Source organism: Lagenorhynchus albirostris, chromosome 10 (assembly GCF_949774975.1).
Source record: "Lagenorhynchus albirostris chromosome 10, mLagAlb1.1, whole genome shotgun sequence".
In the NCBI taxonomy this organism is placed as follows: Eukaryota; Metazoa; Chordata; class Mammalia; order Artiodactyla; family Delphinidae; genus Lagenorhynchus; species Lagenorhynchus albirostris.
In genome coordinates this window covers 84,619,518-84,642,584 of record NC_083104.1, presented here as the reverse complement: position 1 = coordinate 84,642,584, position 23,067 = coordinate 84,619,518, and the positions used below count along the sequence as shown (strand labels likewise).

The following is a 23,067-nucleotide window of genomic DNA, read 5'->3' as shown; positions in this document are numbered from 1 at the left end:
AGAAAGACATATGCATTCCGTCTGCATGTGGGCAGTCCCTGACCTTTGTTCACAAAATGTTCCAGGCACTGATCATAAAGTGATCAGCAATGAAGCAGACGGTACTGGTACTTGCTCATAAAAACACCATTAATGTTAGGGGCTGAGTCACTTTGTGATCAAATAGATGCTCTATACAATTGACAGAATCTTATAAAAGCAAAATTAAAACATCTAAAAGACTTTAACATTTAAAATAATAAAACTATGCTTCAAATACTACCAAATGGATTAATTGTATATTTTGGTTTTTTCAAGGGGCTGTGTATTATATAAGATGTGCATATATATTTGTTGTATCACAAATATGACCTAAATAAACACGTAGCTTTAATTAACATGACTGAGGTGTTAAGAATAACTGTTAGCTTTTTTGTTGTTGTTTTTAAGATTTACTTAGATCCAATTTTTGGATTTTTTTTGGTGAACAGCTCTATGAATTTTAACACATGTACAGATTTGTGCTACTACTAAAATCAGGATACAGAGCACTTCTCTCTGCTCTATATTCTGTTCTCTCAAAAATCCCCCATGTTGGCCCTTTTTAGTCAAACCCTCCCTTCCCTTCAGCCTAACCTCTGGCAACCACTGACCTTTTTCTCCATCCCAATAGTTTTGCCTTTCTCAGAATGTCATATAAGTGGAATCACAATATATAATCTTTTGAGACTGACTTCTTTCACTTAGCACGATACCTTTGAGATTCAACCTGGTTGTGTGTATATCAGTAGTTATTTATTTTCTATTGTATTGCATGGTGTGGATATACCACAGTTTGTCCATTCACCTGCTGAAGGACATTTGAGTTGATCTGGTAATTATGACTAGAACTACTATTAATATTTGTGTATAGCTTTGTGTGAATAAAAGTTTAGTTTCTCTAGAGTAAATATCCATGAATGGAATTTCTGGGTCGTATGACAAATGTATATTTAAAGCAACAGCCATACTGCTTTCCAGATAGCTGTATCATTTTGAATTCTCAACAGCAATGTCTGAGAGGTCCTATTGCTCTGTATCTTTGCCATAACTGGATAGTGTTAATCTTTCAAAATTTTATAAACTTTAATTCTTATTTCATTGTGGCTTTAATCTGCATTCTCTAATGACTAGTGATATGGGCACGTCATTTCTTATGCTCGTTTGCATCAATATATCTTCTTTGGTGGAGTATCTGTTCAAAATGTTTTGCCCATTTATTATTGAGTTCTTTGTTTCCTTACACTGATTTTTTAAAGTTCATTATATATTCTAGATACAAATTGTTAATCAGATATATGATTTGCGAATTCTTCTCATGGTCTGTAGTTTATCATTTTATTCTCTTAGCAGTGTCTTTCACAGAGCAAAAATTTTAATTTTGATAAAGCCCAATTTATTAAAATTTTCACTTATGGATTGTGCTTTTGGTGTCCTATCTAAGAAGTCTTTGCTTAACCCAAGGTCATGAAGATTTTCTCCTATATTTTCCTCTAAAAATTTCATAGTTTTACATTTACATTTCGATCTATGACCCATTTTGACTTATTTTTTGGTATATAGTGCAGGGTCTACTATATTGAGGTTCATTTTTTGCATATGAATGTCCAATTAATTGCTCAACATTCAATAACATTTATTGAAAAGACTGTCTTTTCTCCACTGAATTGTTTTTGTACCTTTGTCAAAAATCAAATGGCTATATTTGGGTGGCTCTGTTTTTGGACTCTAGTCCATTAATCTCTGTGTTTATCCCTTCATCAATATCATGCTGTCTTGATTACTGGAGCTTTATAGCAAGTCTTACAATTGGGTAGTGTGGTCCCTCCAGAAGTTTCCCTCTAGTGTCACTTCCCTTTTATCTAAATAACTTTCTTTAGCATTTCTTTTAAAGTAGGTCTTCTTATAATGAATTGCCTTAGTTTTCCTTCATCTAGGAATGTTTTTATTTTACCCTCGTTCCTGAAGGATATTTTCACTGGATATAGAGTCTATGTTGACCGTTCTTTTCTTTAAGCAATTTAAAAATACTATCTTACTACCTTCTAGTCTCCATGGTTTATGACTAGAAATCCATACTTGAATTTCTCCATATGTACAATGCATTCTTTCCTCTGCTTGTATTTCTGTTTTTCCACAGATACAGACCATCTCTCTACCTCTCTAATACACCTGAGTCTGGGGTACAATTCCACTTTTAACCTCTCAGGCAGAGAACCCTTTGTGGGTCCAATGCAAAAAATTATTTCCTTCTCACATTTTAGGTAATAGATTAAGTCACTTCAAATGTCCATTATCTTGCCTGGTTCCTCTTCTCTAGTTAAACCTTAGACCGTAAGATCATCTCAAAGGATGCTTAACTTATCTGCATTCAGACTACATGCTTTGACGTGGAACATTTAACATGAAGCCAATTTAGGAAATTCTCTTGAGTTTTTGTAAAAATTCACGTTCAATAATACTTCCTCACCGGCCTGACTTTAATACTCTCCACAGTGTCATGTGGCAAATATTGCTCTCGATTTTGTACTTTTTACCTGAATGGCCCATAACTAACAAAATGAAAGTGATAGAACAACCCACTGTTTTCACCTTCTCAAACAGACTCTCCTGGATTTATCTTAGACATGCTTTCTCTTTATATCTTTTCACAGATGCTCACCACTGTCCAAAGCAGTGTGGTATGCAAAATACCACCACAGTCTAATCCCTTAGTTCTTGGGTATTTCCACGTAGTATGATGTGAGAGCTGGAAATGGCAGCAGAATCTCTTCTCTGCTCCTTTTTCCATTGCTCTAAGGACAGACTGATGTTCAGCCAGAAGGCATAACAGTTGCTAAAATACTGAAATAGTTCTATGCCAGTTGGTTCAAAGCTGCTTCCCTGAGTGCCCTCTTTGCTGTCCCAGGCACCTGACCCTCCCCTGGGGCCTCCTAGCTCTCTCTCAATTCAGTCAACTAAAGGATTAAAGTTTGAGAGAGCAGAGCCTCCAGGACCTGATCCAGCACTACCTGTTATCTGTTCTGATTGCTTGGTGTCTATGCCGTACTGGTTCTTAACTACACTGAATCTTAGTGCATTTAAGTGAAACCTTTGTGCCACGTCTACATTGGCAGGCACTGAGAAGTTTATTTTTGTCGCATTAACTGATTGTCATTTCGCTCTAGATCAAGATTGAGTGTGAGACACACCTATTCACTGATAACTAGAAAACTGAAGGGTTTGTGGGAAATTGAAGGGAAGTTTTCCAGGGCCATCAACTTCTAGTAATATTGGAGTAGCTCATTCCCCTGGTTCTGTATCATTGTCACTTGACACAGACAACCCTTCCCTGGTTCACTAAGTCCTTCATTTGCTGTCTACCTCCATTAATTTCACTGTACCTACTCCATCTTCCATCCTTCATAGTTAAGTGAGCATAAACATTCTAAGTCAGGAATATTTTACTTGAAATAATCCAATAGAACAACATCAATGAATCAGACATATAAAGTAATGAAAGGAGATATCACTACCACTATTTGCAGATGATTTAAAGAGAATCAGCTGAAAACTATCCAAACAATTAAAACAACTACTACTTAGGAAATATAATTATAGAAAAGACTGCATTTGCAATAGCAACCAAAAGAAAAAGTGAAAATACTAGGAATAAACATAACCAGAAGTGTGTGAGTCTTACATAAAGAAAACTTTAACATGCCGCTGAATGACACAAAAGAAAACCTATACAAATGAAAAGACATGCCTTGTTTTTGGACTAAATAACAAAATGATATTATTTATACTAAACTAATTTATATAGTTAACGTGATTGCAATATAAATAATAAGTGTTCTCATTGTTCGGCCCTAGCAGGTCTACTCAAAATCTCAAAAGGACACTAACAATCTTGCAAATGTTTAGTTTGGCTTTAGTAATTCATAGGAAATTTTGGATCACAGGGTCCATGTTTTGAGAGAAAAGGAAAAGCACTTCCCCAGCTCAGGCACCTGACAGTAGCAGAGTCCCAAGAAGGACAATCCAATCTAAAAACAGTAGTTAAGCTGAACTAAAAAAACAATGTTTCTTAAATTTAAAGTTTCTCCTGTTTGAGAAACATTTTATTATTAAAAGTTAACTGCTAAATCTTTAATGATGACTTGGTATCAAAGTGACCAAAAAAGAACCATAAGTGTGAATATCCACATTTATGAAATCTTGTGTAATACCCAGTATTAAGATTGTCATTCATTTGACCATTAAAGTGAAAATTCAACATTTAAACATTCTCAAAGAAAACTCATTGACCTCCAAAACTACACTTGAAAAACAAGATCTAAAAGTTATGTTGCTGCAAGAGAAGTCCTTTTAGATACTCAAAAATGAGAAAATAACTTGATGATGATACAGTCTCTATTCTGAGAGGTAGTGTGGTATAGAGAAAATAGCTTTAGAGCTAGGCATACCAGGATGCATTTCTCACCTCCAGCGGGGTGACTTCAAGCAAGTCCCTTAGCCTCCGAGTTTCAGATTCCCTAACTTAAACAGGTATAATAACACCTACCTTACAGTGTCATTGGAAGACTAAATGATTAAAAGCCCCAGTTCAATTCCTAGTGTACACTGAATACATATCAGTTGCCTTCATTCTTTCCAGGATCCTTTTGGACAAAATCTGTCTGAATTAACTCTAGCTGTCAAGCATGGCTCTCTGTTCCCAGGCAGCTTGTTAAATAAGCTCCAGATTCCTACTAATTACTTTTTCTCATTTCATGTTGTATTCATAGCTAAATCATTCATCCCAGCATACATTAACTCGTGTGTAAATATGTTATGCAAAATATCCAGCCATACTTGTCTGATGGGTGAGATTCCACGAAGTACCCAGCAAAAGGGCAATAAATTCGGGGTTGTAGGTCCTTCACCAGCCGAGCCTTGTAGTTCAGGAGTTTCTTCCTTTCTGTTTTAATGAATTGGGCTTTCCATTCCTCTGGAATAACAGGGTTTGGATTAGAATTTCCTCTGTTCAGAAATCACAGAAAAACAAGAGTTCTAGTAGATTAGAAGGCTTTCAGGAGATAAAAATTGACAGCTAACGAATGCAGACAGAGAGCAAAGCTCCTTGTCATTAGTGGCTTTATTTTGCAAATTTCAGTTGGTTACTAGGAAAATGTTTCCAAACCAGCCAGAGACACTGAACCCTCTCCTTGTTAATGGCAATTCATCTGGACCCTAGCTGAATAAACAGGGTGGCATGTGTAGTTGTATCTTGCATGCATGCACATTTTAAGGACACTGTAATTCTTGTAATGCTTAACTCTCTACTAACATGGAAATGGCTTTGCTATCTTCATGGATTATAAAAGCAAAGCATGTTCATTACACCCAGGTGATGCACAGTGGTCAAGGGTGTGGATGTCGGAGTCAGTTAAGACTTAGGATCAAAATGCAGCTCCACCACTTAAATTCTTTAAGTCTGTTTTCTCCTCTGTAAAACAGAATCATGTTGCCTACCTCACAGGTTGTTCATTTGTTCGTTTGCTCGTTCATTCATTTGATTGATATTTATTGAGCACCTACTATGTGCCAGACGTAGTTCTAGGAACTGACAATACAGTGGTGAACAAGATAAAGCAGGTCCCTGCTCTTAAGGAGCATTCATTCTAGTGAAAGAAGCAAATAAGGAATAAGGAAATAAGTTCATTTCCAAGAGTGATGAGCTAGGAAGAAAGTAAAACAGGGCCATGGGATGGAGAGTGGCTGGGGTGATGAGGTGTGGGGTGGAGGGGCATATTAGGGCAGTTAGTGAAGATGACATTGGAATCATAGAACACAGACAGAGACATAGAAGTTGCCGACCACATGGAGGTCAAAAGCAATAGCACTCCAGGCAGCGGAAACAGCACATACAAAGGTACAGGGCACAGATGGACTTGGTGTATTGGGTCTGAGGAACAAAAAGCGGGCCAGTATGGGCTGACACTTGTCAAGCAATGGGGATACAGGCAGTAAAGGAAGTTGAAATTAGGCAGGGCCCAGAGCATGGGGGGTACCATGTCAGGGAACTGCTCTTACTGTTACTGCTGTGAAAATCTGATAAACACAGACAAGAATACAGAAAAAAATAAGTTATCCATAAGGTAGACATAACCACTATTAACATTTTGGTATATTCTAGACCTTTTTAAATGTATGTGCGTGCACGCCCGCACACACTCACATAAGAACGGAGTTATGCTAGCTACCCTTTAGTAGGTATATGTCACCTCCCCAGTCACACTGTTAACCCCGTAAAGATAGCACCTCCCCTCTATCTCTCACTGGTGACTCATTCTGGGAGGCAATGACCACAGACTCAGAGAAGAAAGGAAGGAACTGGACAGGCTTTCCTTATACTGCAAGTAGGGCATTTCTGCCACATTGCTAAACAGAGATCGCTTACAGAAAATATTAATTTATTAAGTGGACATATATTGAGAACTTACAATGCTAGCAATGCTTACATACTGAGCAAAAGTAGGAACAAAATATACCATTTACACGCCCTCCCCCATCCCAACCCTAGCACCACCCTCAGACCCAGAGCAGAAGAGCTTCTGCCTTGGACCCCACATTTTTTTCAAGCTTTGAGATATAACTGATATATAATATTACATAAGTTTAAGGTATACACCAGGATGGGTTCATTACATGCATGTATGGCTAAATGATTACCACGATAAGGTTGGTTAACCTCCATCACCTCACATATTACCATTTTGTGTGTGTGATGAGAACATGTAAGACCTACCCTTAGCAACTTTTAAGTATATAGCACGGTATTGTTAACTATAGTCATCATGCTGTACGTTACATCCCCAGAACTTACTCATCTTATAACTAGAAGTTTGTACTCTTTGACCACTATTTCCCCGGCCCCCAGAAACCCCATACTTTAGAGGAGCTTCCTTTGCCTCATTCCTCCCCTGTATGGGCATTCCACAAGTCCAAGGGGATGTGCCCACCTCGGGTTGCCCACACCCTATTCTGAACCACATACCAAGAGCATTTAAGCCTGGACTACGAACGTCAGACTCTTCCTGTTCTGCTCTACAGTCTACATCAGGAATCAAATTGATCCAAATGATTCTTTTTCTTGACTTTTCCTGAGATGCTCCCTAATCTCCTAGGTGTTTCCTTCATGCTCCATCAGCATATTCTGAGCTGGAAACTTTGGCTTGTATATCTGTGATTTGCAAGTCTGGTTTCCCAAGAAGACTGTAAGCGTCTTGTGGGGAAGGATCATGTCTTAATAATTTTTGTATTGATTCGCACAGCATTTAGCAAAGTGCCATGCATGCTCCTTGGCATCACTTTGATAGAAAGTATTACCAGTAAATTTTCCACCACTGAAAGTCATCGGAAAGCCTGATGCCCCTCCGGCAAAATCACTCATCATTAGATCAACCTTCATAGGCAGCCTTCCCCCATTGGGTCTGGTGCAATCCACTGTATTGAGTATTTTATGACCTGTGGAAAAATAAAGTGGCATCAATACTCAAGGTGAAATCTTGAAAACCACAATTTGAAATCCCAGGTCAACAAACTCTTCCATGTAAGTCTATATAATCTGACTCATTCAATTACAGAAGAGTTGCTTATGTCCAAGGAAAAGAGAGAGTAAGATTTCAACATCTAAACTCTTCAATAGCACATTTTGAACTTTCAAGTGAATAAACTCATCCTGTCTGATTAGTGGGTTCTGGGTGAGGAGAGTTAGCTTGATTCCACTCCGGATCGTAGATAGACTACTTTCCTCGGCCGGCTATCTTCAGATGTTGAGCCCAAAGGATGCAGGGGAAAGAGTAACCGAATCAACACAAATCTCTCAACCCCTTGGAAATTCTATTCAATGATTGTTGGCGTAAAGCCATCTTCTCACATGAAAGGCAGAAGTGTATGATTACGTTACATCATAGTATTTCAAGATGAAAGTAAAACACTTATTCAGTAAAGGCAGTTTTGAATAAGTTACTATAGGTGAAATATAGAATATGTGTTGCCTTATGAAAAAGAATCTTTGCGCCTGTCACTACATCGAGCACATTACTGCTAATTTGTTCTCTGTAAGATTATCTGAATGAGAGCCCCTTTTCCTAAGACAGGGATAGAATATATTATATTCTATGGAAAATGAAGATGGAAGAAGAAGATGAACATAGGATGAAATTTTGGATAGCTCTTATTATCCTTCTTACCAAGAATATTTTTCACTTTTCACTGTTAATGAGAATAAGAAAATACCTTTGTATTCCACGATAATGCAAGTGTCCATCTCAGGATGAACGCCATCCATCAAGATCATGAATCGAAGATTTCTGTCTACCTGGAATTTTAACAATAAAACCAACAACAGTTTATGTCAGTTTGGCTTTTAATTCAATATTTGAAGAAACTGTCATCTCTTCTGGAAAGAAATCCCTTTTATTCAGAACTGGATTTATTATCCAGTAGAATCATACCATTGATAAATGGAGAGAAAAGCCACCTTTTATTTTAGCTCAAACAGAGATTTACACAGTGCTAGGTATTTACACAGTACTATGTACAGAAAAAGTAGGCCATTGTTTCCTTAGTGTTTAAAGCGATTACCTCGTCTAAAATTTACCCCAGAAAGCATAACTGAAAAGTATGGAAAGAACACAGATGTCTGACCTGCTGCCATATTCCAAATGGCACTACATTGATATTAGTCAACTGGACACCACTCCGCTTCAGATTCCAAAAGACAGGTCTTTCCGTGTTTCCAACATAAATGGGAATATCTGGTCTTCTTCCAGCAACCTTCTTCAGTGTGGGGTAACTAGGATCAGAAGAATTCAAAGGTTGAAAGGTGAAAAAATAGAATCATCTAGTATAAGAGACAGTCTGCTCCTTACACCATGTTGACCAAGAAGGAAGGTACTGAAATACCAGACTCTCTGCAGAGTCCAAAAGAAGAGTTTTTTCTCAAGGTTGACTGTAACAATGAGGGGAGTTTCCTAGGAGATTTCCCTTTATTGTGAGAACATACCATATACCACAGTGTGTATATCAAACCAGGAGTGCAAATTCCATCTTCCACACTGATGCTGCTTTGAGCAAGGGTAGTTCTAACAGAAGTTGCAGAGTGGAAAAGTCCTGCTGAAGAGGTTTCTGGTAGGTGAAGGTCTCCATGATCTTCATTTTTTCTCATCCCTCAACTAGCAGCTCCCAATAAGAGAAAGGTCTCGGCCATTAAACAAGGAGAACCTATGAACTGCCCATCACTGGAGACAGTTTTTCAACCATCAAAGGTTGACAGTCACACTGTGGTATAAAGAATGAGTTCTTTGTCCTTTAGGAGAGTTGGTTAGCAGGTAGGCAAGACAGTAAAATCTAGTATAGAGGAAAATGACATTCAGCATTTGTAGCAATCCCAACTCAGTACACCCACCATTAACCATCCAAGCATTTTTTTAGTACCTACATAGATTGTCAATTCTCATTTCTGAGAATTCATTACATAAAAGAATTATATACCACTGTGGGGTATGGTAAAACATGAATAATAAACAAATAAATGGCTGTTTAGATATCTATTATATATCAGTCATGGTGCTAGGCACTTTCACGTTATTTTATTTGATTCTCACCAAAAAACCCTCTAATTTTTGGTTTGCTTTTAATAAATGAGGACACATATTCAGAAATACATGACTAACAGATAGTAAATTGGTATTCAAATTCAGGTTTTCTGATCCTAAACTTAGTGCTTCTTCTATTAGAAGACAATTTGAGATTGACATGTACACACTGCTATATTTAAAATGGATAACCAACAAGGACCTACTGTACACACAGGGAACTCTGCTCAATATTATGTAACAACCTAAATGGGAAAAGAATTTGAAAAAGAATAGATACATGTATATGTATAACTGAGTCACTTTGCTGTACTCCTGAAACTAGCACAACATTGTTAATCAACTATACTCCAATATAAAATAAAAGGTTCAAAAAAAAAAGAAGGCAATTCCAACTTTAATGAATGTACTATCTGGTTTAAGAATCAGACTTGTGCATAGAGTATAATGTCAGGTGAAATAAGATATTTAATAGTAAGAAAAGTATAAACAAAATCAGCATATCAGCACTTATTAACTTCACTAATATTCAAGTTCCAGAACTATATTAAATAAGTAGAATCCAGACGAAAAAAATCAGTAGGTTTTCTTCTCTAAAAACAAAGGATTCAAAAAATCAAGGATTCTTTGAACACGTCTTCAGTCTCTGGGTGAACCACCTAAATCTTCTACTTTAAAGGACTTCAGGAGTTAGGATCAGTTATTCTAAAATGGATGTTTATTGCTTTGCAATTTTTAAATTGTTGACAATTCTTACTGGCATCTATTAATAATATCATCCATTACGATACTCATATATTAACATAATAAATCACACTTCTTTGACTAAAGACTGTTTTCTAGCCCAGAACTTCTGCTGTCAGTGTCCTTGTCCTCACGGTGAGCCACAGCCACGCCCCACCTCTGCAGGAGACCCTCCAACACCAGCAGGTATGCAGTCCTGACAACAAAGCATCATGAAGGCTTCAAAAACTGGCCAAGTCCTGCGTCTCGGAACTGGAACTCTAAGGATCTGGGGCCCCATCATGATTTGGCTGGTGAGTTGGGAACAGCCATCCAAAAGAGGAACATACGCTATGGACTCTATCACCCACTCTTAGAATGGTTCCATCCTCTCTACCTATGTGATAAGAAAAATGACTTCAAAACACAGCATTTTGTCCGTGCGAAAACAATGCCAGAGCTATATGACCTCGTTAGCAGGGCCTTGAAGAAGGGCAACATGGTCTGCCGGACCCTGAAGAGGATCTGGCATCTGGCAGATTTGTATTCGAATCCTAGCTCTTGTTACTTACAAGCCTTAAACAGGTACAAACCTGACTTGATTTGGTCTGATGGAGAGTGGGAACGTCCTGATACTTATTGGAACTCTACAAATTTTCTTGCTTGCTCTACAATGATAGGCCAGTTAAGGATGTGGTCATAGTAAATGGCCTATGAGGTCATTTACTGTTGCCATGGATGATACTACAACTGTCAAGACAAATTCAAGCCAGAGACCTTGCCAGATCACAAGTGGGAGATGTGCACCTCAACAGACAAGCTGTCCTGGGGCTATCGTCACAACATGGCAATGGGTGACATCACAAGTGAATCTCAAAACATTTCGGAACTGATTCAGACAGTAAGTTTGGGAGGCAACTATCTTCTCAACATTGGACCAACTAAGGATGGACTGATTGCTCGCATCTTCCAAGAAAGGCTTCTTGCTGTTGGGGAGTGGCTGAGCATCAACGGGGAGGCTATCTATGCCTCCAAACCATGGAGGGTACAATCTGAAGAAAACACGACCTCTGTGTGGTATACCTCAAAAGGATCAGCTGTTTATGCCATTTTCCTGCACTGGCCAGAAGATGGAATCTTAAGCCTTAAATCCCCCATAACTACTTCGACTACAGAGTGAACAAAGCTGGGAATCGAAAACGATATGAAGTGGTCCACAAATCCAGGTAAAGGTCTCCTCATGTACCTGTCCCAGTTACCACCCTCTGCTCTTCCGACGGAGTTTGCTTGGACTGTAAAGCTGACAGGAATGGAGTGACCACTGGAGTTCAACAAGAGAGGGACGCTGCCTGCACTCTGATTTTCCCTTTATAGTACCATCACTGTAATAAACTACTCTTGTCTACTCAGACATCTCTTTTCCAATGCATTTTAATAAAAGGAATGGATTATGTTACGCTGATGTCTCACAGGATCAAAGATCTGAGATCCATTGCTAGCATCTCTCTCTCTGATCAGCAGAAGGGATTGAACAGTTAAGCTCATCCTAACTTCGGGAATTATCTACGATGGAAACTTCACTCCATTCTGTGTTTCATAACCTGCTTGTTTATTCAAATGACTTCAGATCAAGAATAAGCCAAGCCATCCTGTTGCCTATGGGAGGAGCTGAAAAGGATTTGGCAAAATCCACCACATGCTATTTATTTAGCATCAAAGGTGACCAATTCCCCCCACCTACCCCCAGGAGCAGGAGATCCTGGAGGGGAAGGAAAATGCTTCCTAGGCTGCTACCAGGCAGCTTTTTAGAAGTTTCCAAAGCAAACTAAGAGCTCTGAAATTCAGTCTATTTACAGTGATACTCGGAAGAAAATGAATGTGATTCTGTCCTGCTTTCTTTAATACAATCAGATAAATAAATTTGTACATCAAATTATTTTCTACCAAAAAAAAAAGACTTTTCTAAAGCACATTGGCCTTTCCCCCTTGTTTTTGTAAATAAAGGAGGTTTTATTCAGTAAATCAAGGTCAGACAAGAGGACTGGGGACAAATGACTTTGGTGTTTATTAGTTGACTAGGTAAGAGTCAAAAAGTAAGGGTCTATTCTATATCAGAGAAATAAACTCAAAGGAGTGAAAACTATAAGTTTCGGTAACTTTCAGTAATAAACTATTACAGTACACTACACAACCAATGCACTGTGATACTACAGGAGAGGACCAGTGTTTAATGCCTGGCAACTTTGCCCACACAATTCCCTGAAATTGAAATGAAACTGGTTTTCAGGACAGTGGTTGAGAAATAACTGGGCTGAGTGACTTGAAAAGTTCTTATCTTCCCTAAAATTCAGGACTTTCCCATGGAATGTCCCTCATCAGGACCTTAGGCAATGGCATCTTGTAACAGGTACTATAAAGCAATCACCTGGTTTATGTGATACTGTTCTCTCTATACAGGCTATATGAAATTAGTACCACACAATACTGTTATTATACAATGCATGAACCCAGGCCTCTCGTAATTCTGCAGTTGTATGTGTTTGATTCCAGAGGCTTGTATGGACAAAGGTGTTGTGCGGTGGACAAGTCGATTTTTAATTGTGGCACCACAATATCCCAGTGGGTGATGTTCAATTTTTAAGTGTGTTGCAGGTAATTTGTTACTAAAGCAGTTAATTACTTGTTTTTAAACCGTTTCCTTAAAAAAAAGAGAGAACATACTCGTGCCTTAGAGATCTCATATGCTTTCAATAGAAAAATCAAGGGTCCAGCAAACAACATATTTTCCCTCACCATGGACATTTCGATCAAAGTATGTCCTTCACGTAAATTTTGTCATATAAAGTCACAGAAAAAAATACGGTGAAGTTGCTTCATTTTAGAACACTGTGGGCACTGCTAGATGTTTACACTGGCAGCCCAGCAGTCGTGACACAAACTTCTGAATAAGCATGAACAAACAGGACCCTGAAATGACACCAGGGGATTGGGAATATGACCCTGCCTCTTCTGGTAACAGTTCATTCACAAATGTGTGTGGTTTTGTAAATCCAAGTTCCTCTTCCTCCTTTTTGATTGCTGGGGTTAAGGAAGTTTCAGTTCCTATCCTTAGTATCACATGGCTCTGGTTTCAATGAAGGACGAAGTGGACTCAGGGTTCAAAAGCTGGGAGCTCAGTGCTGTTGAAATGCTACGAATCAGGAGCTGGCAAACCACAGCGACCTGCTGCTGTAAGCTAGGAAAACCTTCTACCCTTTTAAGTGGTTGAAAAGGAAATCAGAAGGGCAATCCTATTTGGTGACACATTAAAATTTTATGGTATTTGCATGTCGTCGTCCATAAATAAGGTTTATTAGAAGACAATCAGGCTGATTCAGGACCGTTTATGGCTGCTTTGGTGCCACAACAGCAGAACTGTGTCACTGCAACACCAACCATATGGCTTGTGAAGCCGAAAATAGTTACACCCTGGCCCTTTATCGGAAACGTGTGCTGCTTCCTACCATAAATGTTGAACTAAAAAAGGGGGGCTTTCCTGGTGGCACAGTGGTTGAGAGCCCGCCTGCCGATGCAGGGGACTGTGCCCCGGTCTGGGAAGATCCCGCATGCCGCGGAGTGGCTGGGCCCGTGAGCCATGGCCGCTGAGCCCACGTGTCCGGAGCCTGTGCTCCGCAACGGAAGAGGCCACAGCAGTGAGAGGCCTGCGTACCGCAAAAAAAAAAAAAAAAAAAGGGGGTCAACATTAATAATCCTTAAACCTAGACTTTCACCAAGTACCCTGAGGGTGGGAAGTGAGAGGGTGGAGGGTTATTAACCCCTGTCCTCCTTCCCACAATAGCTCCTTTCGCATTCCCAGTGGTATAAAACGTGAAAGCACTTTAAAAATTATGCTACGCAAATGTAAGCATTTATCTAAATTAATCCTCTTATCATCAGCCCAACTGAATCTACCTCAAAATGAGCAGTGATTGCAAAAGAACCTGAAAACCAGCGATGCCTTTACTGCAGCATTTTCTTCAGAGTTGAGTGCTCAGACTTCATTACCTCAGATGGTCTGAGTGCATGTGACTGATGTAAATTAGGTCCGCTTGGTACAGCCTCTCCAGCCAGTCAGATGGAGGCTCATGCAGTAACCACCATCCTCGGGCAAAAGCAGGACCGATTAACCAAGGGTCAAACACCATCCTCTTGTCTCCCAGCTTGAGGTCCATGCAGGCATGGGTCAGGTATGTTATCTGTCGGAAGACAGCGAGATTCAGATTATTATATCATCACCAGCCAGCAAAAATGAACTCGGCTGCTTAGCTGGCAAGTCCCATTGGAGAACTTGGCTCCTAAGCCTGTTCAGTGAAACAGGATGCAAGTGAGACCCAGCAGGAGCGTTTATATAGAATACAACTCTCAGCACAGGTCACTAGTTTAGTAGAATAGAAGTGTTCATGGTGGGTTTTAGGTGTCAAACCAATTGATTTACCCAGCCCTACTCTCTTTAAATTAGCTCCTAAATATTTATTTACAGCCTGCACTGCAGAATAGCGTTTGTGGCCAGTCCTTCAAAGCACAATTTACAAGGAAGGGCAATTAGAGATGTTATGGCAGACACTTGGGGATTTAAATGCTGGAGTGGCTGGGAATAGGTACACGAATGAATGATTCCTGGTGGGTTTAAGGCAGGAGATAGATGGGCCCCAGGCTGAGCAGCTGGAGTTTGTCGCCTGTGGACAGATACTCCAAGACAAAGATAATAGCTGGAGCAGAGAGGAGCTGAGTCCTGCCCAGATAAGAGATAAAGAGACCACATATACCTCATTCTCGAGGTCAAGGAGACCTTCCTGACTACACCTGTGCAGAAAGGCTCCTCGGGGGGCCAGAAAGGGAGGGGGCGCCACCCCACAGTAGGTGATGTCAACCTTCCCATAGGCCTCTGGACTAGAATCCATCTTGGCTAAGAGATGCACACACACACAGGGGAGGACCCTGAGTTATAACCAAATACAGACTCAGAGCCAGGCAAAGCAAGGTGACTGGCCAGAGGAAACCCAGAAGAAATGCCCGATATAAGTGATTTAAACTACCACGAAGGGACAACTATCTCTCTCTGAGCCCACCCATGTGTGTTTATTCACACGTACATTCTTCCTCCTAATAAAAACTTTACTTGTTTCACTACTTTTCGTCTCTTGTTGAAATGTATTTCTACAGAGCAGACGAGCCAAGGCCTTGTCACTGGCCCTCATGGTCTAGTGGTTAGCAGTCAGTGCTCTCACTGCCGTGGCCTGGCTTCAATCTCTGGTCAGGGAACTGAGATTCTGCTTCAAGACGCTGCAGGCTGAGGCCACCCGAGACTGGGTTGGCATAGCCATGCAGCCTGGCTAAACAGGTTTGTAAGGCTTTCTCTTCTAAATTACCTGCTGACTCACTCAGATGTCAGGATCCTCTGAGAATGGCTATAAACAGTGACTTAGAGACTGGCATAGACTAGAGGATTCTAAATCAATCCCTCACTTCCTTCCCCTGATCTGGCATATCCACAGGAAAAAGGAAAACACCAGGAGCAGAGATAAGGTAATAGAAACTCCAGTGTGAAAAGCCAATAAAGAGGGTAAGGAGAGATCAAGAAATCAGGGCTTCCCTGGTGGCGCAGTGGTTAAGAACCCTCCTGCTGATGCAGGGGACATGGGTTGGAGCCTTGGTCCGGGAAGATCCCACATGCCGCGAAGCAACTAAGCCCGTGCACCACAACTACTGAGCCTGCGCTCTAGAGCCATCGAGCCACAACTACTGAGCCCACGCGCCCAGAGCCCGCGCTCCGCAACAAGAGCAGCCACTGCAATGAGAAGCCCACGCACCACAGCGAAGAGTAGCCCTCGCTGTCTGCAACTAGAGAAAAACCCACGCACAGCAACGAAGACCCGACGCAGCCAAAAATAAATAAATAAATCTATAAAAAAATAAAAAGAAATCAAATTCAGGTGATTATGCCTATTCTAATAGGTTCCCATTTGTTTCCTCAAAAAAGTGACAGTCCATTTTCTCAAATGAAAAGATTCTCAAATACTCCAGAAAATTTAATTTTTGATTGTTTACCTCTCTCAAACTATCAAAGTGTTTTCTCTGGAGCAAACTCTCTTCTAAAGGTAGGAGAATGCACAGGAAGGTTTGTAAAGTTCTCAGGGCAACGTGCAGAAATATGCAACTGGCCGTTTTACCTGATAGTGATTTGGTATCAAGGGCAATTTCTGAACTTCCGCCAGTAGTTTTCCATGACTCTCCTCTGGGACCTCCGCTAAAAGATTTTTTTTTTTTTTTTGGATGTATTTCCTTGTAATCCCTGGCAAGTTCTGGGGGTTCCTAGAAAATGTGCTCAAGAGTTCAGAATAACTATATTATATGTCCTAACCAGCCACCTCCAAGGATATTCAAGGTAATACAGGATGTAAATATATATATATAAAAGGAAATCTTAGTTCTATTTTTGTTTTTAAGATTATTACAATTTAATGTTTCCTTACCTGCACTTCCCCAAAAGCCAAATCTTCAGGAGATCTGGGCTCTGAATCCCAGGGGTTAGGAGGATTCAGTTCTAGAAACAAAAGTCCATTTTCTTCATTCTTTTCCACAACTAGAACCAAATGGGAACAAATCTGTATTAACAACAATAACAGAAATGAGTTTTAAAAAGCATCACTGAAATGGAAATGCATGGCTCAGGTACACAGAGTACAAAAATCAAAGGAAAATAAAAACAAAAGGCAATGCTCATTTGGGTCAAGCAACGTCTACTGAGATGAGGGCTGAAGACCATCACCCATTCATTTCTTTTTTTTTTTAATTTAAAATTTATTGTAATAGGGTCTGCACAAAAGGAGGGGGTGAAGGGTGGGGAACATGCAGGGGATACAGGAAGACAATGACATGGCCAGGGCCACAGCTTCTGTCGCGGGGGAAGAGATGAAAAGGAAAGGCCAGGGCTGGAGCTGGGGTGGAAGAGGGAAGGGGGAGACACTGTGGCTGCATTCCCCCCACCCCCAGAGAGCACCTCTGGTCCCTGGATCCCCCCATTGACCCTGGCCCCCTAAGATTCATCTCTTGCCCTACCTCTGACCCTAGTGGCTCCTTCTTTTGCTCCCCTTGACTTGTTTCCCCCTGACAGATTCTCAAGCAGGATGATGTTTAGGGCCTGACCCCAAACAACCTCACCTTATGAAGGTACAAACTGTGTCTTCCCTGCTTCGGCCCCTTCGCAAATCTCACCTTTCCCCCTCACTGGGGCAGAATCTTTAATTTCCTTCCTTCCTCTCCTCCCTCCTCCTGGAAAAAACAAAAAGCACCAACTCCCCAGGGAGGGGCAGCAGACAGTAGGGGGACACTGGAAGGAGGAGAGCAAGGAGGACCACCGAGGGAAAGGCTCACAAATCCCTGGAAGGGCAGGGCAGGGGGTTACGGAGAGGAGAGGGGGCGAGGGCAGTGGCCGCTCCTGTCCTCTGCCACCCCTGCCCGCCGTCCAGGGGGCTTCAACACGACTGAGGGGCCAGGTGTGCATATGGCGTCAGGTCTGACAGGGAGAAATCAGGGGCAGGAGAAACAAGTCGTTAAAACCTAGCAAATTCCCCTAAGAAAACACTTCTTCCTCCTTTCCTTCTGGAGGCTCCTTGGTTGGCAGGGCAAGTAGTGAGGAGTTGGTGGGGAGACAGGGGAAGAGGAGATGGTACCGAGGGACTTTCCTCCATTCTCCCCTCTCCCCCGCACCAACTTGGAGCTCACCAGGGCTGGGAGGGAAGTGGCTGAGAGCTCACACGCACACCCTCGGCCCCCGAGGAGCCACAGCTCTGGGAGGGGCTGCCGCCACCATTGGACAGGCCTCACTTGTACCAGGTGGGTGCGGGGGTCCCCCTCAGCTGGTGGGCTGTGGCCGGGGAGGCGTCTCCGGGGCAGGGGCGTCACCCCCCCATGGGTCCGCCTGTGGCCGGCCAGCTGGGCAGGGTCTCGCAGTACACGCTGCACAGCTTCCACAGGATGAGGTCAGCCCGTATGCTGCCGTGGTGAAGCCTTTGTTGCGGAGCTCACGGACGTGGTGAGGGCCCTGGCTACGCACCTTCACGTGGTCCGAAATATAAGCCGAGCTCAACGTCTTGCCACACACATGACCTGGCGCCTTCTCTTCGTGTCGTACTGTGCGGACCCGCAGTCAATCCTTGATCTTCGTAGCAAAAGCTGCCTCGCAGTTCTCACATCTGAAGGGCCGGTCTGTTGAGTGCACTTGTCTGACATGACTGTTGAGGTGATCCCGCCGGGGGGAAGCTCTTGCCACAGTGGGAGCAGCTGTAGGGCTTGTGCACTGCGCCGTCGTGTGAGCACACGTGGTAGCTCCTGCGGTCCTTCTGTCGGTTCCGGCGGTAGACGTCGCGGAAGGCCTCGCCGCACATCTTGCAGGCGTGGTTCTTCTGCATGCGCTTTCCACCGCACCCACGGCACCCGCGGCCACTGCAGCCGCTCGGCCGCCAGCTCCGCTCAGCTGGGGCACGTTCAGGAGGCTCAGGGGCACCATGGTGGGCATCTTCATAGCACCCGAGGGGACCCGGCTGGCTTTGGCTCCCGTGTGGATGGCGTCGTGCCTCCGGAGGCTGTAGCCGTTCTTGAACTCCTTGGCGCACAGGGCGCAGAGGTAGGGCCCCTTGCTCTACGCTGCTTCTCCAAGGCAGATGCGACCGGGGCCACAGCGACCGTCGCGGTTGGGGCAACGACGGCGGTGGCCGCAGCTGCGGCGATGGTGGCGGCAGAGGCAGGGGGCGCGGCCTCGGCGGCGGGCGCAGACACCCGCAGGGGCGGCGGAGGGGGCGCCGGGGGCTGCTTCAGAACTGCTGGGTCCACAGTGGAGGCGGCGGCCGGGGCCGGGGGCGCAGCAGCAACGGCGGCGGCCGCGGCGGACTCCTGGGCGGCGGCGAGAACTCGGAGTAAGTCCACCGGGAGTCGCTCGGCCGCCGGGGCCTGGAGCGTGGGTGGGGGCGCCGGCGCGGCCTGGAATGGACTCTGGGCGCAGCCCTGCGAGGCAAAGAGGCCGGGCTGGAGCTCAGCCCCGACCTGCGGGGGGTTCTGGGAGTGACCCTCAGGTGGCAGGAAGGAGTTCAAGAGGCCGCCCACCTCCCACTCCCCCGGCAGTCCAGGCCCAGTCCAGGCCGCAGCACCGTACAAGGGAACACGGGGAGCATGGCCTCCGCCACGGCGGGGCTCAGCTGGGGCCGGGGGCGCGGGCTGCGCCGAAGGCATGGCCGGCGGGCCGCCCCGCCGCCCTCGCAAGCCGGCGGGCTGGAGGGAGGGAGGCAAGGAGGGCGCCTGACGGGCCGTGGAGCGCAGCATCGATGGCGGTGGCGACGCCCCCTGGATGGGGGCGGGAGGCCCAGCGGGGCCGGGGGCGCGGGCTGCGGCGGTTGGAGCCTGGCTGGGCGGGTGGGGGGAGCGAGCGAACAGCCTCCGCCCCAGCTGCGCAGCTCGCCCGGCGGCGCCTCGGGGAGGGCGCCCCATTCATTTCTTTCTTCATATTACACTTAAGGAACTCATGAGATCTCAGGTGTATCAGGGACACAGCCACACACCAACAACTTCATTACCATCAAATGAATAATTGCTAGAGATGAGTTCAAGGTGCTATGGGAGTATCTAGGAAGGAGTACCTAGTTTGGTTCTAAGAGTCAAAGCAGATTTCAGATAGGAGGTAATGCTCCAGCTAGACTTGAAAGATGAGGCATCTGGGCCCAACTAAAGAAATATGATGATGTGAAGCAAACAGGATGAGACAACAGCATGTGGAAAGGCATAGAGGCATGAGAGCTTGATATGCACAAAGTGACTACTCATTTATGACCGAGGAAAATGGTGCTTGAGCCAGGCCAGGATAGACAGGTAGGTCAGAGAAAGTCATGAAGGACCCTAGATTCCCTGCTAAGGAGGAGTTTGGATTTTATCTTGTGGCAATGAGGGGTCAATGAAGAATTTTAAGCAATTGTAGCAGATGTGCTGGTGGCTTGCACAAAATCTATTTTCTCCTTCTTTACTATTAGCATCTAATTTTTTTTTTAAGGAGTGGTGATACACCTATCTAAAGATCATGATTTCCCAGGCCCCCTTGCAATTATGAGTGGCCATAGCTCTACGTACAGTTTATATAGTTCTGCCCAGTGAGATGTGAGCAGAAGTGTACTAGTGGGACTTCCAGGAACATGTTTATTTTCCTGACAAAGAGGAACAAACTCAACGGATCTGGACTGTTCACCCTTCATCTTCCCCCCGCCCTTTGTGTGAAACTTGGTTGCCATGCTTGGAGGAGCAGAAGCCATCCTGAGACCCTGAGGAAAAAAGTCAGATACTAAGGATGACAGAATGGGAAGACAGAAGGAGCCTGGCTCCTTGATTAACCAACAGCCGTAATGCCCAAGACTGCCTGCTTTCCAACTTCTTGTGATATAAGAAAACCTCAGATATGCTTGGGCCACTGTTATTTGCGTTTTCTATTACAATGGCTGAAAGCAATACCTAAATGCTATAGGAAGGGAGTATTAAAATCAGAACTTAATTTTAGGAAGACCACTGTGAGACACATGGAGAGGATCAATTGGAGGGAGGCAGGACCATATTTGAGAGCCCTCCCCATTGTTTTGGGAGGCCATCAGCAAACCACTGATGGACATGCACTCAGGAGAAAGATGGCCTGTTTGGAGCCCTCACTCTCCCACTTAATAGCTTAATAGCTGGATGACCTTGGACACCTTACTTGACTTCTCCATTCTTCAGTGTTTTTATCTATAACCCCAGCCACCTCCAAGGACAGTCATCCTAATAAGTGTCAGCAATTTTACTAACTGCTCAATGGAAGCAAATGAGGTCCTAGACCAAAGCAGTCCCTGTGGAAATGGCATCATTGCCCTGCCCTCAAAGCCAAGCATTTTCCTACTTTCTTCAAAGCATATAAAAAAAATATTTTGCCTACACTTTCCAAATGAATAATTATACTCACTTTAAGACAACTGCTAATGGAAGAAACTGAGGTAAAAATTACCCCTAAAATGAAAAATGGTGCATTTTTTTAATATTCCCTAATAGTTGAAAACGAAAACTTATATATGCTGTCAAATTTCAATTTTCAAGGTCAACTTGAGGGACTGTAATAAAGAAGAGTTGAAAACTTAAAGAATTACCTCCCCTAAAGTCTGTTTTGCTCTCTCACTGCCCTAGCTTCACCCTCGTGGCTACATATTCTCCCTCTCTGCCCCTGACACACTGATGACACATTTAGACGATCTCCTTGGAAAGCTCTCCTCAGTATTACAGCACTGCCCACTACCTGGCTTCATTTGGGACTCAGCTGTCATATTATCAGACAGGGCTTTCTGACCACACCATCTCAAAGAGCACTCTCCAGCCCTCTACCCTCATTTTTTTCTTCCTAGCCCTATTGTCACTGGACATATTGTATATTGTTTGTTTATGGTCTGTCTCCCCTATAAGACTATGAGCTCTGTGAGAGCTAGCATCGTGGTTTGTTTGATGCTCTGTCAGTAGTGTGCCAAGAACGTTGCCTGACTCACAATTGGCATTTGTTAAATATCTGTTGAGTTAATTGATTAATTAATGGTCATCATTCCATGTCTCCCAAGACTCTCTTGGGGTGCACAGCCCCCTCTCCCAACCCAGGCACTGCTCCTGCCCAGACTGGGCACCTCAAGTTGGGAAATTTAGATATAAGATTATCTCAACAAAAGCCCCAAATAAAGTATATTACTTTTTCATTTTTAAAAGAGCACTTTAAAAGCTAGAAACATGATCACACCAGATAGCTTCAGCTGGTCCCTACAAACCCCTTCTTCTCTACCTGTCTGCACCCTTGTCCACCTACTGTCTCCTTCAGGAGGTTGACTTAGCTGGACCACATCAAAGGGCTCCCACACTCTCCTCCTTTTAGGTGAGTTTGGCTATTGGGAAGCTCCAGGGTGAGATGGTAAGAGAACTCAGTGAGGTTGGGTCACTTATACCTCTGGCTCTTTCCCTGTAAGGTCACCTTGAACTAGTTATGCTCTGGGCATGGACAGAGGTCACTGCTTATCTCATAGAAGCCAATTCTTTATGACTCTCTCTTCTTCCAGATTCTGGAAACTGCTCCCCCCTCATCCCTTTGGGCCTAAAGACAGATAATTTGGCTGTTATCAACTCCAGGTTACTCCACCTTCCCTGTGATTCTCCCACATCCACACCTTATAAAATATCCTTTGATGAAAACACGCTCTACAAATTATCCCAATTTGAGGGGGCCATCTTTTTTCCTTTTGTGAATATAACTAATACAATAAATAAGAATCGCTATCCTGAAACCCCAAATTCAGAAGAGTGATTACCTCTGGGGGATGAGGGGATATGTAACATGATCAAGGAAAGGTATTTAAAGATCTTCTGCTGTTAATGTTTTATGTCTTAAGCTGAGCACTGGGCACATGGCTGTTCACTCTGTTATCTTTATACCTTTTAAATATTGCTTAAGAATTTAATAGAAGCATATTAATTAATATTTTTCCTAGTAATAGTTATCAACTTATTTAATAGTAAAACACAATTGGCTTTCTTAATAAAATCAGGAACACACAAAGGATGCTTAATAGCACTATTCTTATTAAACTATGTCCTTGAAAATGCAAGTGATATAATAAAGATA

General features: G+C 43.1%; 1 protein-coding gene and 2 pseudogenes across 12 annotated transcripts in view; 1 reads left to right on the top strand and 2 right to left on the bottom strand.

Annotated features, from left to right (window-relative positions):
- The window catches only part of LOC132527646 (cytidine monophosphate-N-acetylneuraminic acid hydroxylase), a 257,079-nt gene that overhangs the window by 20,015 nt on the left and 213,997 nt on the right, over positions 1 to 23,067 (bottom strand). For 8 of the 12 annotated variants that reach the window (XR_009543036.1, XM_060163555.1, XM_060163556.1 and 5 more), the window contains 7 exons: positions 16,880 to 16,989; positions 14,412 to 14,602; positions 13,871 to 14,068; positions 8,695 to 8,842; positions 8,284 to 8,365; positions 7,372 to 7,509; positions 4,855 to 4,990 (listed from right to left, as the gene is read on the bottom strand). Coding sequence is in view for 11 of the 12 variants with exons in the window: in XM_060163555.1 (XP_060019538.1) it covers positions 4,855 to 4,990; positions 7,372 to 7,509; positions 8,284 to 8,365; positions 8,695 to 8,842; positions 13,871 to 14,068; positions 14,412 to 14,602; positions 16,880 to 16,989 (1,003 nt within the window). In the remaining variant the exon portion in view is untranslated. Of the gene's footprint in view, positions 1 to 4,854; positions 4,991 to 7,371; positions 7,510 to 8,283; positions 8,366 to 8,694; positions 8,843 to 13,870; positions 14,069 to 14,411; positions 14,603 to 16,879; positions 16,990 to 17,567; positions 17,589 to 18,462; positions 18,669 to 23,067 lie in introns of those variants that run through there. The other 4 variants (XM_060163559.1, XM_060163557.1, XM_060163560.1 and 1 more) reach the window with 3 other exon arrangements.
- LOC132527415 (tissue alpha-L-fucosidase-like) lies at positions 10,867 to 12,266 on the top strand (annotated as a pseudogene).
- LOC132527647 (myc-associated zinc finger protein-like) lies at positions 17,465 to 19,576 on the bottom strand (annotated as a pseudogene).